At 43.0% G+C, this 20,619-nt stretch overlaps 1 protein-coding gene across 1 annotated transcript in view; it reads left to right on the forward strand.

Moving 5' to 3' along the window:
* Positions 1 to 20,619, forward strand: part of XKR4 (XK related 4) — a 211,329-nt gene that overhangs the window by 138,818 nt on the left and 51,892 nt on the right. Inside the window, exon 2 of the mRNA XM_086472713.1 lies at positions 1,890 to 2,089. Coding sequence (XP_086328839.1) covers positions 1,890 to 2,089 — 200 coding nt within the window. The remainder of the gene's footprint in view (positions 1 to 1,889; positions 2,090 to 20,619) is intronic.

Genomic DNA, 20,619 nt, shown 5'->3' on the forward strand with positions numbered 1-20,619 from the left:
TAATTTAAATGTGGATTTAATGTGTTTTCCTTTTATATTGCTGTGGTGTGCATTGTCAAGAGAAATGCTGCAGGCTCCGATCTGGCTTCTCAGCTGTTTCTCTGTGCTCCTCCCTAGTTTTGTGTTGACGCGTGTTCCTGAGTGAAGCTGTTGCTCTGCGGTGACGTGTGTGTTGGGTACAAGGGTTCACTGGGTACAAGGGTTTACTGCGTACAAGGGTTTATTTGGTACAAGAGTTCATTGGGTACAAGCACAGCGGTCATTCTGCAAGGAGGCAACTGAGTCTTGGGCTGTTTGCCAGTCAGAGGCCAAAAATCTTCTCATCGGCAGAAGATCTCTCCAGAGTTACAACTGAACAGAAGAGGGGTGAAAGGTTGCGTGCAGCCTCTAAAAGGTTCCACGATTCACCATGCTCTACCAGTTATGAAAAGGGTTTTAAGACAAGAACTTGTGAAAAGGAGGAGAAATACTGAGATGTTTTATCTTACCCAGTTAAAACAATTCATACTGGAAGTGATTAAAATTTACTAAAATTTTTCTTATTAGAAAATATAATACCACTTAAAAAAAAAAAAGGTGCTGTGAAAACATATTAAAAAGATCATAAGGAAATGCTTTCAGGACCAGGATGTGAAAGGTACATCCAAAAAGAAGAGAAACAGAAATCCACATCAGCTAGTAGCCCAACAGGGCATTCCAGGAAGATGTTTACACCCTGATACAAGACAATATCTTAATTTTCATAATTTTTCATTAAGTCAGTCTGTTTTTTCAGCCAGCCTTAGTTAGTTTTGAACTGGAATTGTAGGAGCAAAGTGGAAGCCTAGACTTTCTGATGCAGAATAACAGAGAGCAGATCAGAGTAACGGAGCAGATCAAAGGCCACCTAGAGAGGCCGTTGTGCTGTGACACAGGTGTGTCGTGGGAGACCGCTGCAAGCTCTGCAGGGGTCACAGAAAGCATCACAGCAGCCAGGTGGCCTGGCCATCAGAGGACATCCCCCTTGCTTTCCAAACCATACGTCGCTCCTGCACCCATTGAAATCCATTTAAGTGGCTGGTCACCAGGTGGTTTTCCTCCCAGGCTTGCACAGGCCACCGGAGCTGACACGTGCTTTTGGGCCGTCACTCATCTCATCTGTCTACTGGTTACTGCTGCCAGCAGCAGCAGCCTGTTGGGCTCCTGGCTCCTGCTTCTCCGTGCTGCTGCTGCAGGGGAGCTATCGTAGTGAGTCACTTCTGATCACCAAGGGAACCCACAGCCACATCTCCGCTCTGCCTAAAATAGGAACACACAGCTACAGCTTCTCTCCTCCTAAAATAATCAAACGATGAGAAAAGGCACTATATATTTGGCAGCATCTGGAATATTCAATGCATTAGGTGGAAAAGCAGGACAATGAGCTCAGCCAGAGCAGAGCCCCAAGCTAAGACCACCCCAGGCTTGCAAGTCTTCCAAGGTCTTCCAAGCTCTTCCAAGTCCATAGAGAGCCACGCAGAAAGGAGATCAGTTCTTTGCAGGTTCTCAGTAGAGACCATTGCAGAATCAGCTCTTTTCCCCCCGTTATTTGAAAAAACTCCAAGGGCGACCGTATAATCAGCACATCCCCCTTATATTTCAGTTCAGAAAACTGGGTCCTTGAAAGGAGTCCTGTTTAACAAATAAGACAATGCTAAGCTTTGTAAATGGTTTTATGAAGCCAAGTTGTGTCTTCAGTGTAGTTTGCTCTTAACACATCAACTATTATAAATTGCAGTACGATAATTCTTTCAAATAAATGTTCATTATTTTGAAGTACGGTGGAAAAAAAAGGTTGGCTATTTTCAAGCAGATGTATTACCTGTAAAATACTGTTCTACATTTCTATAACATTGGTCTTTTATTTCTAGGTATTTCCACACAATATACTTGGGTATCCGGAGCCGACGGAGTGGAGAGAATGACAGATGGCGGTTTTATTGGAAAATGGTGTATGAGTATGCAGATGTGAGTATGCTGCATTTGCTAGCCACGTTTCTGGAAAGTGCACCACAGCTGGTCCTGCAGCTCTGTATTGTTGTACAGACTCGTACACTCCAGGCTCTCCAAGGTAGGGGTTCATTTAATCTATTTGTTTTTTATCATTTTAGGGAGATGTAATTTCTATACATACATATCTACCCTTCTTTCAAACTGCTGCGTGCCTTGTACTCCTGGCATAAGAGCAGATCTTGCCTGCTAGCTGCTATTAAGCTGCTAACAATGACTGTCAAGAAAGCCGGTGTTGTTGGAGTTTTTTTAGTCTTTCTCATAGGCGCTGGGTTGTGGGTAGGATTTATAATGTTTTGCTTTCTGCATGTCCTTGTAATAGAAGAGCTCTTCTGATTATCCACTGGGCCAGTGTGAAAATTGCATCAATCAGACTATTGCTCTTCTCCCTGTGCTTCTTTCTGTGAATGTTCAAAACCCTCCAAACTGCAGTAATGAGGTTCATATGGCATTATGCAAGACAGAAAACAACACAGCAGAAAACAGCTTTTCTGTGAAGAAAATGCCAGTGTCTATGGAATACATGTCCATCAGTTCTCAGCCATGTTTATCTGTAATAATACAAGTCAGCTCCTGAGCATTACAACAATATTCATTCTTTCAAGCTCTGGGTTTCCTTCTAAGGTTGATGCTTTCAGCAAGCCTGATTTCTTCTTTAAAATGGTAAATGCGTGCATATGTCCTGCCATAGGGTTTGTCAGTCAGAAATACAGATACAAGAATATCTCCTTCTCTACTGCTTTGTTGATGCTGCTTTGGGTTGCCTGACAGCTTTCCTTTCATGTTGCACCGTTGTTTTGCCTTATGGCTGCACCTGGGCAGAAATTATTGGCAAAGGAATGAGGTGAATGAGAACTTGGGATCCAGAAGGTGACACAAACGTCATGAGGCAATGAGGATTGAAGGGAGAAGGAGCAAAGGGATAGAGGGAGGAAGGAAATGCAGAGGTTTTGACATTTATTTTTAAGAAACAACTCCTGTGCTTGCCACCGTACAAGGTAAAACTGGGACAGCACCTTCCTCCAAGAAGCTCTAGGTCTAGTTAGCTCATTATGAGTAACACAGAGTGAGACTGATGGGGTGAAAAAGGGCTGGGAACAAAGTTGGTAACTGTGTGAAGACCTTGATCCCCGGTAGTTTCCTGTGGATAAATCAGAGACTTTTTCATTTACCTCCCCTTTGAACTGATGTCTAATAACAGCTGTCCTGCTTCCTCTGTTTTTGGGGGTTTTGTTTCTTTAGATCTAAAACTCTGTCACCTTAAGGGGAAAAGAAAACCAAAGTTTCTATTTTAATTAGTTGGTGCTCTGTACAAGCAAGGTTGCCTAAGCACTTCCTACAGCTATTTCTCAAAATGGTGCTGCCCCACACCAACCAGTCCAAACTGTTATCATTCAGGAGAAGGTATTACCACTTCAAGAAGCTTTGTCCCCCCAGAAAAAGACTCCAGAGAGAGGCTTAGGAGAAGAACATAGCCAGAATACCGTATGGTCAGCTGTAATTTAGCTGTCTTCATAAACTATTAATACAGAAGGCCTCTTGCCCTCATTTTAGTGCAATAACAGATCTGTCTATGAGAAATGTGGCTGGTGAGTAGGCACTAAGCCTGTGATGTGCTCTGCAAGTGGTTGTTAATTAGAGGAAACCTGAAATGCTTCAATTTAAAAGGCAAAAGTGGTTCCTGAAGCCTGCAATCAGCTCTGTGGAATCTATGTATCAGAAACCAGAAAGGAATAAAACTATAATTATGGATTTCAGCTGAGAAGGCTGAAAATATTTACGTATCCTCTCTTCCCCCATTTTATTCCATCTTCCAGGGAGAAAAGGCTCCATTTAAAAAAATCTAAGAAAATTAAACAAGGTTGTAGCATTTTCTTAAACAGTAGTACCATTATATTCCCCTGATGAAAGCTAATATGTTGTAGTACATTGCCAGCTGTGAAAATCCTTTTTTCTCTTCTTGCTCCTTTTTTAAAGAAATGTTAAGGATAATGCATTGCACTATAGGACGGTAGATTTGCTGTGAGGCCGCATAAGGGGAGCGTAATTTCTGTCAGTGTTACCATGCTATACAACTGGGCGTTTTAAAAGGCCCAGCCATGAGGTATGTGCTTCAGCTAGTTGTCCGCTCACTGAGCCTGTTACAGAGATTTCTAACATGGATCAATAAACAGAGTGTTTGATTGATTTCCTTTATTTAGAGAATGCTACTTGGTTTTTTTATTGTACTTCAGTTCTCTGTCCCGCAGGACAAAGTTATCAGGACAATGGATAAGTGCCATCGCTGGTCCACGTTCTTAAAAGTATACTTCCATCACACAGACCACAAATTTGGCATGGGAAATGAATGATACTGGAAATGTCTTGGTCTATAAGCAGGGTATTTCTAATATGAAGCCATTAATGCCTGCAAGAAAAACTGTTAAAATTATTCATGAAATTGTATCTTTTCCATTCCAAATGCACCAAAACAGCATCATTCCCAACAGGAGAATGCTGTCAGTGTGATTGAAGATTCTCCATTTTATAATGGGTGTTGGCTAGGTGTGGATTATTTCTTATTTCAGTCCCTAAGCCCTGCTAATCAAGGTATGAAATCATACAGGCACGTACAGACATCCTTATGACGGTCAAGAAAAATACTGCGCGATGTGTGCAAACCCTTCCGTGTCAGTGTTCCATCCGCTGCAGTGAGGGCCCCTTCAAAAGCCCACAGGATGCGCCACAAGGATCCTTTAGCGCTTGCCTGGGCTCCCCAAGCACGAACTAAAAACCTGCAAAGTAAACGTCTGGCAGGGGTTGTGTACTGGTGTACTGTGCCTGCTGCAGCGGAGCGTTGCTGGCGCGGGAGGCCATGGACAGTCCCTGTGGAGTGGCATCGCTCTTCTGCGCTGGCACCCAGCGAAGTCTGAGTCTCGATAAACCAGTATCTAAATTACTATCTAAAAATCTGATTCTTCTTTAAGATTTGGTCGAAACGGGCACAATTAGAGGCAATGATCTTTCTTCACCTGCCTACAACAAGCAGCCAGATCTCTCCCAGAGCGGAAGGAGTGAAACCGCTTATGGGGGAAGCTGATGATTTCTCAGTGCTAATTCCTCAAGAAGACAAACAACTTCAGTATGACGCTGGACTAAGCTGGAGCTATGCTAATCCCCCTGTTACCTCCACCTTTTCCACCCTGGTGGTTCCTTTAGGTTTGGAGAAATACCCACTCTCTTAACAGACAGATGTGCCTTGAAGATAAGTAATTCCTCAGTCTTTTCCTCGTGGGAGTCTGTTTCAATTCCTTTCCCTTCACGTCCTTTGAGCGCAGAACTCCCACAGCAACTTCTCTGCAGAGCCAGCTGCACCTCCAAACTGCATTGCTTTTGTTTGGTTGGTTTTAATCCTCTCTCCTAGTTACTCCGTAGAAAAATCATGTCCTAAGCAGCTTCATGGTGGGGGTCACTGGCTTCACCAGGCCTCTTCTAGGTGGGAACTCTATGAGGAATGGGGCAGCTCTGCATATGGGGGGAGCAATGGCAGAAGGTCCACTGGTGCTCACCCTATATCCATCTGTTCGCATAAGCGCATACATGTGGACAGAAGTGTCTGAACCTTCTGCGGGTGAGCTTAGTTCAGCTACCAGAAATGGTCTAACAGCAGTAGCCTGGAGGCCAGGGTGGGCTAACTGATCCCAGTGCTGGCCTACATACACCTACCACCTGAAACTCCTCGGGGACATGGGCCCTTCACCCCCTGTTTTCAGTTCTGCTCCCAGGGCTGCGCAGCCAGGTCCTGCACTGGATCTACCTCAGAGTCACGTGGAACCAAAATACCAGAGTTGAAAGTGATTGGATTATTGGATTACCACAATAAATCCAGAAGGCTGCACGTAATTCCCTTAAATATGCCTCCACCCTTCAAGCCATTTAGTAAACAGGTTTCACAGTCTTTGCTATGAAAACACACTTCCACAATAAACTGCCACAGACTAAGGGTTAAGCAGATTTGGTGACACAGTGAGATCAGTGTAAAGGCTACAAGACTCTTCCCTGGTTGGGTCTCTGGACATCCAGCATCATGGCCACATCTCACTACATTTACTGGGCTGGCTTGACAGGTCTTAGGACTGACAAAGTGATAGACAGACCTGGACTGGCAAATCGGCTCAGGGGACTTATTCTGCAGTCACTTGAAGCCAACCTACCTGCAGGCTGCCCCTGAAAATCTCTGGTTTAATCATGGAAATTCCTGCCAGCACCTCACCCAAGCTGCGTGTTCCCATCACATCACTGGCATTCTCGTGGCTGCCCGCTGGGTCCCTTGAGCACTTTTATTTTCCCCATTGCTAACTTGGTTGAGGGTCAACGGGCTCCAGTTGGACTCCCTGGGGCAAGGGGGTGTCACACAACTGGTAGTGCCGGCCCTGGGGAGGCAGGGGGGACACAGCATCAGGGTGGGTAGGGAAGGTCAGGGCTGTCTCTTCCTGTGGCACCTCTTGGCATCGCACCCGCAGTCTGGCAGTCATCCCTTGGCACTGTCCTTTACTTCCTTCGATTTTCCCACTATGCTGTTTGATTTTAGAAAGACTTCCCATCTTAAAATTAGTAAAAACCAGCAAGCAAAAAGTCCTGCTGGTCATCTGATTGGAAAAAGACTCCGTTAGCATACAGTTACTGTTGTCTTACTCAAGGGCATGGTGTTCTAGCTCCTTCTAGATGAGCAGATAGACAAGATTACTCCCTGGATTTACCACAGGTTTTGTTATTTATGCTATATTAATTAACACATTGTTTAAATTATAGATTAGCTTCTCATTCCTGTTTACTGGATATTATGCTGGCTAGTCAGCACTTGACATTTTTTTCTTCATCAGCCCCTGGGGGGGTTTGTTCTGGCTTCTGCATACAGTACTATTAATCAAAGTCTCTATCAAAGTTTAATCAAAGTCTAATCAAAGTTTATATCATATAAAGCCGCAGTTCGTAATGTAGACTGACAGTAGTGCAGAAGCAAAATGAGAAGTTCAGAACAATTTCTAAATTCCTCAAGTTTCATTGAACGCGCCGCCCTCCTGTAGAGCTGCTAGATTCTACTGAAGCTGCCCTACCATGAAATCTCCCTGGCCAACCGTTTTCCCATTTTCTACCAGCGCTGGTGGAAACTCCTCCACTGTTCATGCGCTGACACCGCAGCCAGCGTACCAGAGCTCACAGTGCCGCCAAGCATCACTCTCCCGTCCTTCTACTCCAAACAAATCTCTGTTCTTGCCCGAGCTGAACAAGAAGGTCAGAGACTTGCTAGCAGTTTATGACATGGCTGATAGGTCACAACTTTAGCTGGCAGAAGGAAATTTATGTGTTAGCTAGTTCATTAAAATACCCTCTGGCAAAGCTCATCCTCGTGCATCAGAATCTCTTTTCATATCAGAGCAATAAACTGAAATTCATTGAAGTCTTTACAATTTTTTGTGAGGACAACGCATGGCATTTCTTTTTTTGTTACCGTCACAGCAATTTCGGATTGCTCTGTAAAGTGCTGCCTGCGTTTGCAGTGGTCTTTAAATTTAAAAAAAAAAAAAAAAAAAAAAAAAAGAATTCTGATGGAAAATCTTACACAAGTCAATGTATATTTGTATGGAAATAAGGTGCAGCACTTGAGTTCTGGGCAAGCTGCCACTGCTTTTCTCTGTGCTGTCGAGGTTCTGCTCCACTGCAGTCCAGCACCCAGCCTTTCCAGAGAGCAAGCAGAGCAAGCGGTAGTCACAGATTCTGCCTGCAGCTTGGCAGAAGAGATTTTCAGAGACAAGGATGAACAAATGTGATACACTGTGGAGTAAGTGTGTCTTCTGCAAATTGCTTTTAAACTGATCTGTAGGCCCCTTTGTAAATGGTAAAATGTTATCTTGCACTCATTAGGACAGAGCCATCATATTAGTACACCCTTGTTTCTGATAGGACAGGAGAGGACTTCCTGAAGGCAATCATGTCATGTAATCCATTCCATAACCTGATTACGATCTTAAAACTAGTTATACCCTTTCTATCTAATATACCAGTTGGAAGTTTAATTCTCTGATTGATAGAGACCTGCTGCTGCTGTCCTGCCTTTTTAATTTCATCAGCAGTCTGTCTCTATTTATTCCTGTGCCATCCCTCTTTTTACACTTGTTCCCTAAGGAGATGAGGTTCGTGTGATTATATAGTCCATTTCTGTCCTTCAGTCCTGACTTCTAAGAACACTGTTTCAGTCAGATATAAAAAATTATGTTTCTTTAAATGTTTTGAAAACAGCAGCCAAGTCAGAGGAAAAAAATGACAAATGAGAAGGGAAAAGCAGGCAGACTTGAACCGTTATCTTTTTGTTAGGCACCAGCCACCAGCCAGTCCACATATGCATCCTTCCAGACAAGGCATTGCATTGCTCTCCCCTGCCCAGTGGGACTATTGTGGCAGACAGATGGGATAAGGGAATAAGAGACACTGATGGGAAAGTAAGAATCATTCCTCCTGCTGCTCATTCTCTCATCTCATGAGAGGTTCTGCATTCTCTTGATTATCTTCATAGACTTCCCCTTCGTCTGTTCCAGTCTAAATTCATCTTTGGTGAATATGGATGACCAAGACCGTACAGAGTACTCCAGATCACATTTCTCCAGAGCTCTCATTTCTCATGGCAATAGCTCACTAGGTGTGATCTAGGAAAGTAGTTCCCTGTTGACTCAGGTGTTGCGTTGGTTAATCCCAGTTATGTCACGATCCTGTAAAACACACAGGCTCTTCTGGTGTCATGTCACTCTGATGAGGCGTCAATTACATTATAAAAAACAATTACCAGCTAAATGCATGTAATGAAATTTCATCTCATTTCTACTTTTCCAGCCTGCGAGGTACTCCTGATTTTTCCACATATTACCCTCCTTTTCTATGTTGATAACATCTCCCAAAACCTTATTAGTATATTACTGTTTAAAACCAAGATGATTAAGAGAAATATGCAGACAAGATTAGTTCCAAAGGTAATCAGTACTGAAAAAGGTAATAGTAGTCCTACTCCGGCCCAAGAATTTTCAGTTTCAACATAATCCTGCAGTATCTTTCTTTAACTAGTTCCTTTATCTGCCTCAGCTGTCTTTTGCTAAGCCCCATCTTCTCAAGCTTCACCAGTACTTGCCCATTAGTATGGTAGTCCCCATTCTGCCAAAGTTTTGATAGATTAGATCTGCCACGTTTTATTTGTTGAGAAAGGGATTATACAAGAAAGATACCAAGTTAGCCTAGATTCTGTGGCTCTCTCATGGTCTCCTTTTTTGTGCAACTATCAGTTATTTTTCATCTTCTTTTATGTTTGCCTTCAGTTTCAGTTAGTTTTTGCTTTAAAAGCTGCTCTAAAGCTGTGTATTGTACTGAAGCCTACATTGTGGGCCTGTTTTAGCCAGGTACGTGTGAAATGCAGCAGATTGCCTCTTTTCCGGTGCTGAGTGGAGAGACTTACTTAAGATGCTTCTCACCCACAGCAGGATTTCATACGCCAGCTTCTTTTGAATCCTCAAACCGAGGTTTTCCTGGTTGCACTGGGTGAAAACAAGGAGCTTCGAGTTTTGCTTCCATCTGCAGTAATGCAGATTTCCTTTCTGTTCTCGTTTCCTATCAGCTGGCTCTGACTTTGAGCCTTCGTTTCAAGAGTCCATATTGAAAATTGACCCATAAGGTACAGCCTTTATTGCCGCTCATCCTTTTTGCACTTCCATCTAGGCACCATTTTTTGAGGTGGGTTTGCATACAGCTGGGTTATGAGGCTTTTTCCAGAAGTTTTTTGCTTTGCAGGGTTTAAAAGCTCTGGAAATTCTTCTGCCTTAAAGAAAATCCAAGTCTCCTCCACTGAGAAGTCCCCAAACAATTAACCTCTGCTGCCTTCACCCATTTCTTTAAAATTCTGATAGACAGACTTACTAACAGACCTGTTTTTGTTTATCCCTCTATTTTATTTAAATTAAACCACCATTCGTGTGATCCGATGCTATTTTTTACAAGTAGCTGTCCTACAACAACCTCAATACTTTCTGTAACTAAGTTTAGAAAGAAGGCTCTCTGCTTTCTGTCAGAAAATCTGTCAGTTGTCACACTCTGGAATTGGGCTGCCTTCAGTAGCATTTGTCCTCCACTCTGTATTTGAGAAATCGCAGTTGCCATAATGAGGCAAATCTCCGCAGAATTTCTCCCTGTAATAACGGTTTGAACATCTCTATCCATATCCAAATTTAACTCTGGAATTCTACAGCAGACTCTTAACAACTGCCCACTACCTTTCCCCAAAGTAATTTTGTATGCAAACAGAGTGTGTTTTATCGGGGATCCCGTTCTGAAACATCAGTCTGTCGTTCCAATCATACGCACCGCTTTTACCTTTATTTACATCTTTTTTTGGTGACCAGCTCCCTTCCAGTGATGCCCAGGGAGTGATTACGAGTCCCTGATGTTTCTGTAACCCCATAGTTCTCTTTGTAACCAGATAGTGCTTTATGTCCTGCACCCATGACTTTATTTCCTGCGTTTCCAGATGTCCTGTCCCTGTCCCTTCGTCTGTCTGTAGGTACGATACGTCAGTACAACTAGTGGGTATAAAAGAGGTAACATACACGGTGTGGCACGTCTTGTCAGGCAGATAGGGAGTTGGTGGACTGATGGTGGTGTTTCTTAGCACACCCATAACAAACCCAGTGTACAGGACCTCAACCTCTCAAAGTCGACCAGAGAAGATACTAGTGAGCATTTTTCTTCTTTCTGTTTAAGCACAGTAGAAAAACCTAATTCCTCTAGCAACATCAGGAGCAAGAGTGGAACTGCCTCCAACATCTTTTCCCAAATAATATGTTCTGTTGACTCTCTTTTACTGAGTTTGTGCTGATATCTTTATCTTTGTTTAGTTCCTATTAACCGGTCATAAAAAGACCGCAGGATCACATAGCACTGTATAGACACATCAATATGAGTTTGTGATGTAATGCAAAAAATAACATTTGTGGAGCTTGCCCATTTTTTGCCACTCATTAAATCACAGGAAAAATTAATATACTGTGCAGGTCATTCCAAATGAATGGCAGTAAGGCTTCAAAACATACAAGAAAACTGCATGTGTCATTTGAATAGAAAAAAGTTATTAAAAACAGCATTAAGAAGATTTAGTATACATTTACTGCTACTCTTTTTGTCTTCTTCTGGCCAGATTAGATAGCCTAGCTATATTTGCAGATATAGTTGTCTCCAGTTAGGCTACAAAATCCTTTTGAAAGGCCTCAATGAATCAGCTGATCACCAAAGATAATAGGTGGGTGCCTCCGTTGCTAAATTTTGAAAAATCTTGTCCTGTGTTTACATATGTGAGCCCAACTTTAGGCACATATTTTGTAGTACCTTAAAAGTATTGTGCCAGTCTGAAAGGGAAGAATTCTAAGTGTTTTTATAAACTTCTGTTTGCATGTGAATATGATTTCACAATTGGTTTCTCAGGGGGTTTTGATGCAGCTTGTCCCAGTACCAAGCTGGTAATCTCACCTGTGGGTGGCATTTCCAGCTCCCACAGATTGAGAGATACCATTTCTTAACTTTCACAGAATGAAAAAGTAAGTTAGGTTGGAGAGTCTTCAGGATATCATCTAGTGCAAACCCTGCCTTGAAGCAGGGCCGTGTTCAAAGGCAGATCAGATCCCTTAGGGCCATGTCTCTTTGAGTTTCGTGTACTTCTGTGGATGGAGATCCCACAGCCTCTCGGGGTGAACTGAACCAGTGCTCACCGCCCTGGTGAAAATGTCTTTTCTTACGGCAAATCAGAACTTTCTGTGCTGCCCTTTGTGACTATGGCCTCTGTCCTTTCACTGTGCGCCTCTAAGAAAGGTTTATCTGTGTTTTCTCTATAATTCCCCTTTTAGGCAGGAGAAAATGACAATTAGATCTCTCCCCTTGCTTCACACCCCCCTCTACCAGCCCTCTCTCCAGACTACACAAACCCAGCTCGTACAGCCCTTAACCATCTTGGTGGCCCTCCACTGGCCTCGCTCCAGTTTGTCCAAGTCTTTCCTGGACTCGGCATGATATGGACATGCACGAGTTTTCTTTTGCCTTTGTAAGTCTTTTTGCTGCTCCTCTCAGCCTGCTGAGACCCCTCGGCAGGGCAGCCCTGCCCTCCAGCACCTCAGCTGCTCCCCTCAGAGGGGTCCAGGCGTTAAGATCAGTATGAGCCTGGAGGCAGTGTGAAGAAAATTTCCTTACTGCTGAGGGGAATAGCAAAAAAAAAAAAAAAAGCCCCAAATTACTTTCAGGTTATCTACAGGTTTTAAATTTAATAGTGGCTCCACAGAGCTGCTAATATATACATAGTGGTAAAGACAGCCTGAGACGCAGAGTAGTGCCTTTAGTTTCTGTGAGCGTGATATATTGCCTACACACTGAATTTTATCTGTTGGGGAATGTCAGAAAGTTACTGGCATATCCTTCTGCTCCCTTTTTGTTGTGCTAAAAGCACATTTGCCAATGAACAAAGTCCTAGTTTCGTTTTGGGTTACTGTGTTTTCTATGACTGATACTTTTGTTCAGGGGTGGGAAAGAAGTGATGCATGCTTGGCACAGAAAAAGCTTTCTGGTGTCTAATATAGGAGTGAGAAATTTCAGTCGTGATTATATCTCACCCAAAGACTGCACAATACTGCAAAGAAAAGAATTAATGTGAATTCTTCATCGTGCAGTGGCCTTTAAAGCTTCGCTCGGGGAGCTAATGTACATGTCCAGCTTTACTCCAAATACATAGGTCTGAAATTTTCTCAGCTATTTTCTTTGTTAGTGCATGATATGTCCCTTCCTTTACTCATCATGCACCTTTTGGCCTATCTGCAAAATTACTTTTTTTTTTTTGCCAAAATTTACCATAAAAGTAATCCTTTCTGTTGAGAGTGCTTTTAGCTGGAAGCTGCAGCTCAAAGTAGGAGTGCATGCTTTAGAATGTGTCTTGCATGAAGTTCAAGTTTAGTTGTATAGAGGATATATTACAGATGATGAAATCACCTATGGACATTAGTTCCAGTAAATTATTTTATAAATATTGGTATTTTTCTGTTGTGCATGCACTAGGTGGGTATCGAACTGCAAATACAAACCAAACCCATTGCATTCTTGCTTTGTGCTCAGAGTTTTGCAAGTCTCAATGAATAGCCCAGTGCTCCAGCGAGGTCCAGTCTGGCCTAGGAGGGTCACCCCTGCAGGCACCTGCTCAGTGGAGTCAGTGGAACTGCGTTCGTGAATAAAGACTATTCACTGGGCTGGGCTTTACAGGACCATTGTTTTACAAAAAGGTATTAAATAGCTCTCTTTTGTGTTAGGCTTGGCATTGTAACTAACCTAATGGGGATAGAAACCTATTAAATGTATTTTATTAGTTTTCGGTTTCCCTAACTAAATTATAATGAAAATACATTTCAAATCCTATTTTTTTTTTTCCTGTGGGTGTTATTTCTTGTAGTGTGTCAGTTAATAAAGCGGTAAACTATATTCTGATCTCTGTAGATAATGAATACAATTTAAAAACAAGTTGCTAATGGCTTTTGTGTTGAAGAGAGGATTTCTGGTTTTCGTTTTGATTGGGGCATTTAGCGTATCTTTTGCGCATGGATGGCCAGCGTGCTCTCGTGAGTTAAATAGCCTGGGCAGGAAGAATCTCATGATGTGATGCTACTGAATCACTATTGATCCCAGTCCGTTACATTAATAGACACGGTGTCTGCATGCTCTTTCCCACCCTGTGGACATTTCGAGGTGCAGAGGAATTCTTCCGTTCTCGCATAATTGAGTCAAAAGCATGAACTGACTCGTCTCGCGCTGTGGCTTTCCTGGCACAGCCACAAATCGTCCTCCCTGTCACCCTCCAGCAGCCATCCGGGACTGTCACAGGGTTTTGCAGTAGCTCTGGCAGCAGCACCCTCCTGGAGCACCCACCTAGTGTCGCCAGGAGGACCCAGCAACGCTGTGGCAGCGTCAGAGAGCGGCCAAGGGACTGATGGGGAGCATCCTGCTGGTGCTGGGCACTGGGGCCGCGGGGTTTTCGGGACTCACGTGCAACAGAGATCAGCAGCAGCAGTGAGCCCCTTCTGCCAGCTGCCATATCGCTCTGAGCAAGGCTGCTGCCGTGTCCCCGGCGGTGGGGACAACCGAATGACTCACGAAAACCCTCCCGATGCGCTGCAGTTTTCAGTCTGCGAAATTAAATCAACTAACCCCCATCTCAGCTGACTTGTTTTATGCTGTGCTAAAATCTGCGGTAGCTCAGGGGCTGCTTCGTGAGCCGTGCTGTCGTCCCCGTCACCGGGGCAAGCGAACGACGGGGTGTACCCCTCCTTCAGCCATCTGCTGCCACCCCTGCGTCAAAGCCCTCGGAAAGCTTATGCAACTTCAGGCTGTTTTCAGGTTTGAGCGAGCGCCTTCGGTGTTCTCATGTTCTCTTTCCTGCTCTGTGGAAAAATGTATTGAGTGGTTCATTATCACTGGAAAGGTGGATAGATAGGAGAGAGCTGTTCGTGCGCCGTCTAGTTAAATTGGATCTTTCCCAGGTCTCTCGTGCCACAGAAAGGTGTGGAGAGTTCATTTTGAACTCCTAGGTTAGTCACTCTTGGTAATGAAGCTTAATGAGTAGGATGCCCCAAAGCCATAAAAAAAAATTGAGCTCTGGTGATCTTCTTGGTCCTGACCCTAAGTGGCATGATAGCGTTTACTCTCTGGGTGATCATAGCGGTTTGTCATCCTTATTACTTATATATAGTACAAAACATAACTGCTTTCCTGGGTAACTGGGCTTTTTGCTGGTCTTGCTCAGCAGAAGGAGGAAAACATGAGTCCAAGGCAACAGTAAACTGAAAATGGCTCCCCGTGTCTTTTCTTCAGCCCAGCAGCTCTCATCGTCACGCCATGAGACCAGGACTCTCATCTAGAGGTTTTTAATCAGGTATTTTCACCTGCAAGCACAATAGACACTAAAAAGGTTTGCAGTAAAAAATGTTTCTTCTAGGTGATGAATATTTTATATCTTTTTCTTGGCATTTCCTTTAAAAAGCGTGATTTTACTTTCCTCTCCTATAGAGTCAGTTTTGTTTTAAAGAGCCATCTCAGAAATGCCTGAAAGGGTCTCAAATAGTGATTCAGCAGGAAAGCAATGGGGTTACAATCATCTCCTTGAGAAAAAATCCAAAGGTGTTTTTCTGGTATTGATGTTTTGGGGTTTTTTTCAGACTTTGAATTTCTCCTCCTTGATAATGAGTAGCAAAACTGGGAAAAAAAGTCGGAAATAGTGCCCGATGCAGCCATGCACGCGGCAGGCAGTCCCCACGCCGCATTCCCTTTCGTCCCTGTCAGGGCCATTCCGGGAGGTGCAGAGCAGTGCAAGCAAGGGCAGGATCAGGCCTTTGGCTTCGCAGCACCAGCAGCACATGGTGTGGCTTTGGAGCCAGATGGGCTTTCTGAGCAGAGCATAATGGATTGCAATTGATTTGATATTTTAAGCTAACAAATGTTTAGATCAGAGAGGCTTACAACACAGACACTTACAATACAGGGCTGATTGCAGCGCGACAGAAGCAGCTAAATGCTGTAATGGGGAAGGTGGTGTCAGCATTTCACTTCTAAATTTCAATTCTCAATGACTTAAAGCAGCTGTAAAAATTCACTTTTAGCTGGGGCTTGAACAAGGACATGGGCTAAGACCCAGAGCAATCTAAAAAAGGATCCCAGTTCATCTCTGTGCAAAAGGCTTCCCAGTAAAAGCTTAAATGTAAGAGGAAGTAAGATCTTCCCCACAGATAGGGTCCTGTGTTTGTTTCTGAAGCTGACATGCAAGTGAGGCAATGCGAATGAACAGAGCTTTGAAAAAAGCTCTTCTGGAAAGATCAGCTGGATAAAATGTACAGAGCTGCCAGTGATCTCTAGGAAAGCATATCAGCCCTGCTTCGCCTGACATGAGAGCTAAAGGCCTAGTGAATTGAGCGGTGCCAAAGGCAAAACTGAGTGTTAGGAAAGCGCTGTCTTTAAACATTCAAAAATAAAACCTTTAAAATCCTTTAAACCTTTAAAAACCTTTAAACCTTTCAAAAACTAAAGCCTGTATAAGGTATCCCTTTGTCATAAAGTATCATTGAGGCCAAGCAACCAGTAAGGGTGACCAAGGACTGAAGAACGTTAATCGTTATCATCATCATCATCATTAGAATTCTAACAGCAAATGCTTGCAATCCACCCATTCTGGAGGTGTATTCCTGCTTGTACCTTTCAAGAGTTCTGTTTCCTGGGGTAGAAAACGCCGTTTTCTTCACGGCAGGATAGTCCTGAACAGTTTATGGTAGAATTTCTTCTACCTTTCCGTGGTGTGTCTTGCACTGGTTGCTGTCAGCAGCACAGATGAAACAGCTGGCCTGCAAGTGCAGTGCAGCTGACTTGTCTTATGTTCACCCGTTACTACACTTGGGGAACTCTGCTGCAGCATCGGCTTTTTTTCTCCTGCTTGAGATTTCATCAATAGGGAACCGTCACCAAGACCAAGTCTTTCAGATGGTACATTCAGAAGTATTTAAACTGGCTCTGCAGAACAAATTAGGGAGATCAGACACTTAAAAATATCTCGTGTTTTGACAGTCTTGATATCTGTACACACTGTGAACTGATTACCAGATTTGATGCTAACTAGAGAGTTGTTTATGCAGCCTTAAAACAGAAGAGACATCACTGCAGATACTGAAGTTGAAAGTAAAATTGAAAGATATTGTACAAGACGGTTAGGCAAACCTCTTCACATGAGTAATTTGTGGGACGAAGTCCTCAAATAATTAAATAATTAATAAGAGCCAATTCCATTTAGGGACTTTCACACATTTTTCTACGTATAAGACATACCTGCTGTGAAACGACATAGCCCTGCTGCAAGACTGTGGAAAGACGGTTCTCAGACACCAAATTCCTTGTCCCAAGAACTGTATAGAAAATTTTGCCAAATGCCTCCACTGCCAAGTCTGGAAGGAGAGAAGATAAAGATCCGAAGCCTGAGGAAAGATGGAATATAATGGTGAGAACACCAGACTTGAGATCAAGTCTTTGGGATGCTGTTTTGGTTTCTTCCTGTAACACACCAATGGCCTGTTACTTTGACAAACACTTTAAAAATTGTGTGTCTAAAGTGAGGAAAAGGGATTGGTAGTTAAGCACATAAATAAGTAATCTGCTTTTCCAATGGATAAGCATTTGTAACTTAAAAAAAGTTTGCAGTTACATGTAGGTAAGTATGTTGTGCCTACAGAGGAATTGTCTAAGTACCTGTTGACCCAAATGACAGCTTGCCCCATTAAAAAAACTGAAATCATACAATGTTGAAATCCATGAAAACGTTTGTGAGTCTTTCTATTATATCCTGTGAAACCATTATATCTTGTAGTCTTGTGACTAATAATAATACAGTCACAAGATATTTCACAAATTATAAGGGTTTTTGACTCCATTACTAAGCGCTGTAAAATCATTACTGGATTTTGAATATATATATTTCTTTTAAAAAATAGTGTTGTCTAGAAGACAAGTAGATTTTCTTTCATTTTTGCTCTTTTATTTTATTGCTATTTTATTATTATTTTATTTATTATTTATTAAGTGTCTCATGCCCATCAGACTGTGAACTTAGAATTTTTGCTGCCTGATGAGTTGGCCAAAAGGAACAAAATCTTTCCTGCAGGACAGTATTAATTAACTAACTAATATTTAGTCTTTGATTGCTTCCTCCATGTGGACACAAAAACATACATACAAATTCATTAGCACCTCACCAGTGGGTGCTAAAATGTTTATTAGTTTTTCACAGTGACTATTTGATGCTGGTTCCAGTTAAGCACTACTGCCCAAACATTCATTCTCTGGCTTATTAATCCACAGTGACAAATCCTATTTCTTCCTCCTTCCTGGCCTCCCATCCATACCCTCTCCCAAGCACACTTTTCCCTCCCTGTCATTTGCAGAAGATGCTGGTTTTAAAGACAATGTCATAAATTTTGAAGAACAGGGAGATGACGCTTTCAACCAGTATTTCTGTTGCCAGAAAGAGATGCTTTAGCTGCTGAGTGTCTTTGTATACAGTCATTAAAGTATGTTCAGCCCTCTAAAGCTATTGCAAAGGCTGGAATGGTACAACTCACAATGTGTTTTTGTCATGGCCTCTCCCAGTAGGTAAAGGAAGGTCAGGCGCTGGATGAGCAGGGATGCATTTGGATCATTAAACTCACTCTTCTGCAATGAAATACAAAGAAACTAATAAAACAATGCTAAGCTACAAAATGCAAACCAATAATCAACAAAAATTAGCAGTACATCATCTAACTGTGTCAAAAGTGAGGGCAGAATAGGCGAGAGTGATTCCTGTATTTATGTGTGGAGGAACTCATGGCTGAGATGAGAGATTTCTTGGCAAACAGGCACTAAATCTGTATTGTTCTCCAGCTGGGGCATGAGAAGCGTGCCCACCTCTCCTCACTCAGGACTGAGAATTCACCCTGCACGTGGGTGTCCTAAAAGCTACATAGGTTTGGCAGAAGTCTGCATCTCTGCTAACATTTCCTTTAAACAATTGCAAGGAAAAAGAAGTAAAAAAACAACAGTAGTTACGTGCATGATCATAAATTGTTCTAGCCTGTGAGTTTCCATGTCCCAGTAAGCTTCGGGGTTTCACCAGGGAATGCAAATTAAAACTGACTGCAACAGTTGGCTCTAGATTTTGTTGTCAGGGAACAGTATTCATTTTCTTCAGTGTCTGGTTTCTGTTGCCTTGCTGCTTAAGAGGAAAAGAACAAAAGGAGGGAAGGAGGCAGATCGAGAGAGTACGGCATAAAATCTAAAATATGCTGAAGTTATACCTTCTTGCTGCCGTGAAGTGCTACAACCCAAGAAAAGCTAGATCTAAGATAGCAGAAATACACTGTTCTGAGAGGGGAAGAAAGAGGCAAACAGATAAAAGTACTGGCCGGCAGAGTGCAAGCACATGACCCACCAAACTTTAGCTTACATTTTAATTCTCATCCCTGTGCAAACTTCACTCAAAGCCATTGTGGGACTGAGTCCTCCTACGACATTATGCTGAAGAAAAGCACATGGCCCATATCTTTTCTTCCAGACAAGATAGCTTTCTAGAACAACTGTAACACTGGCCCCGTGAGCGGTCCCCAGCCCTCACAGCAGCCTGCAGAAGCATAGCCTTCACCCCTGCTGCGCATTGCCCACGGGGGTCCCACCCGCGCAGGTCACCTCCAGCTGTCCCCCCTGCCCGGGTGTAACTGGTGTGGCAGTGGCAGTGCTCCTGGGAGCCTGGGCGAGCGGAGCTGTGCTGCAGGACAGCCAGCCTTGCATCGCTCACCCACCGCCCTGGGGCTGTTGGAGCCAGCCCCGGGGGTGCTGGGTCCACGGCGCAGGCATCTGGCGCTGGGGAGGGTACAAGGGAGTTCTACAAAAGATGTCACATTAGTGGTTTGGGTCAGCTTTGGTTCTTGATAAACTGTGGTTTGCTGTGGTTTTGGCTGAAGTTGGGGTTCAGTTTGGCTCGGTGATTTTGAGTTATGCTTCCCAGGCATCATCCGCTGCCACGGGGTTACTGTGAGCGATTATTTTAGATGGATTCTGGTGGAATATGCCAGTGCTCTCAAACATCATTGATCATCTGTCTCAGGTTCTTCTTCTGAGTTCTATATTAAATGAGCTGACATTTGTTTTGGCTTGTTTTGTTTCCTGCCTGAAAACTATCAGGCTATCTCCCATGAGCTTGTTTTAGCAATGTTCTCCTTTGTGCCTCCTGCTTGAATGGGGGCTTGGTTTTCCATTGGGTTTTCCATTTCAGAGGGCTTTTGATCCGCACCTTTCTATAGCTACTGCTGTGAATATCCAGTTCTTGGGAGTTTTATGCAAGAACAGGTATAGTTAGGTCAACAAGAAAGAAAAACTGTCTTAAACTAGATCATTCCTCAGCCAGTTGTAGAGGAAAAGTTTGCCTCAAATCAGCATTAAACCAGAGACATGTATATGCTCCCTAGATTCTCATGTGAGGAAATCGTTGGAAGCTGCTCAGAAAACTGACAAGTTTTTTTGTATTTTTTTTTTTAATTGAGAATCAAGTGTCAACAATATCCTGCTTACACAATACTGATACAATTTATGGCCTGGTACTGTAATCTCTGCCATCAACTGCCATGGGAGCTGCCTGAACAATGAGTCTTTATTATGTGTAGAGCATTTCATACCATCTGTGTCTCAGAACACTTAACAGAGTTAGATAAAACAGCCTCAGTAAATAACACCAGAGAATAAATAAATTTAAAAGGTTTAGGCAAAGGAAAGCAGAAATAATTTAAACTCAGTCAGACATGCAGTGGCAGTAAATGATGCCATGTATTTCTTTTGAAAATACCAAGAAATTAGAACAGGTTTTTTCCCATTTGCCCTCTGAAATACCGATGCTACGGCTCAGGAAAGCTGAAGAGAATTAGTGTCACAAACAAGCAGCCTGGAGTCTAACAGAGGCAGCCATGCAGAGTGTTAAGCGTTCAG

This window comes from Leptosomus discolor, chromosome 13 (assembly GCF_034619465.1).
Source record: "Leptosomus discolor isolate bLepDis1 chromosome 13, bLepDis1.hap2, whole genome shotgun sequence".
NCBI lineage: Eukaryota > Metazoa > Chordata > Aves > Leptosomiformes > Leptosomidae > Leptosomus > Leptosomus discolor.